Genomic DNA, 457 nt, shown 5'->3' with positions numbered 1-457 from the left:
TTCAGCAGATCATGGTGCCTGTACAAGCTATTAGCTTTAATGAGTGCGAGGGGGTTATTCTCAAACTATTGTTCATGTTTTATGATTATGTGTTGTCCTTAGAGGAACAAGAAGAATCTGAGGAGGCAGAGATTTATGTCAGACATCTTGAAGCTATTCTTCAGAGTATACCACTGGAAAAGGATTTAGATAATCTGTTGGCTTCGTGAGTTAACTTTATTTTTCTTCTGTAGACTACAGTAATTTCTGGTTTAAGAGCTAATTCCTGAAAATGGCATTAGCATTATATGGGCATGTTTTTCTGAGTTCCTAAGTTAACTGCAAACCTGGATTTTTGAAACTGAAATACTCCATAATCCAGAAGAGCCATGCTTTTAGTGCTGGTTGAGAGTACTTGCGGGACAAAGTGAAACTTCAGACCAGGAGCACATCTGTACTTGCAATAAGTAATGTGTAT

At 37.6% G+C, this 457-nt stretch overlaps 1 protein-coding gene across 1 annotated transcript in view; it reads left to right on the top strand.

Annotated features, from left to right (window-relative positions):
- Positions 1 to 457, top strand: part of HEATR1 (HEAT repeat containing 1) — a gene marked incomplete at its 5' end in the record, with an annotated part of 35,340 nt that overhangs the window by 7,545 nt on the left and 27,338 nt on the right. Inside the window, one exon of the mRNA XM_010022329.1 lies at positions 103 to 205. Within this exon, the coding sequence (XP_010020631.1) occupies positions 103 to 205 (103 nt within the window). The remainder of the gene's footprint in view (positions 1 to 102; positions 206 to 457) is intronic.

This window comes from Nestor notabilis, unplaced genomic scaffold (assembly GCF_000696875.1).
Source record: "Nestor notabilis isolate BGI_N333 unplaced genomic scaffold, ASM69687v1 scaffold15759, whole genome shotgun sequence".
Lineage (NCBI taxonomy): Eukaryota > Metazoa > Chordata > Aves > Psittaciformes > Psittacidae > Nestor > Nestor notabilis.
This window is presented reverse-complemented; position numbering and strand designations above follow the sequence as displayed.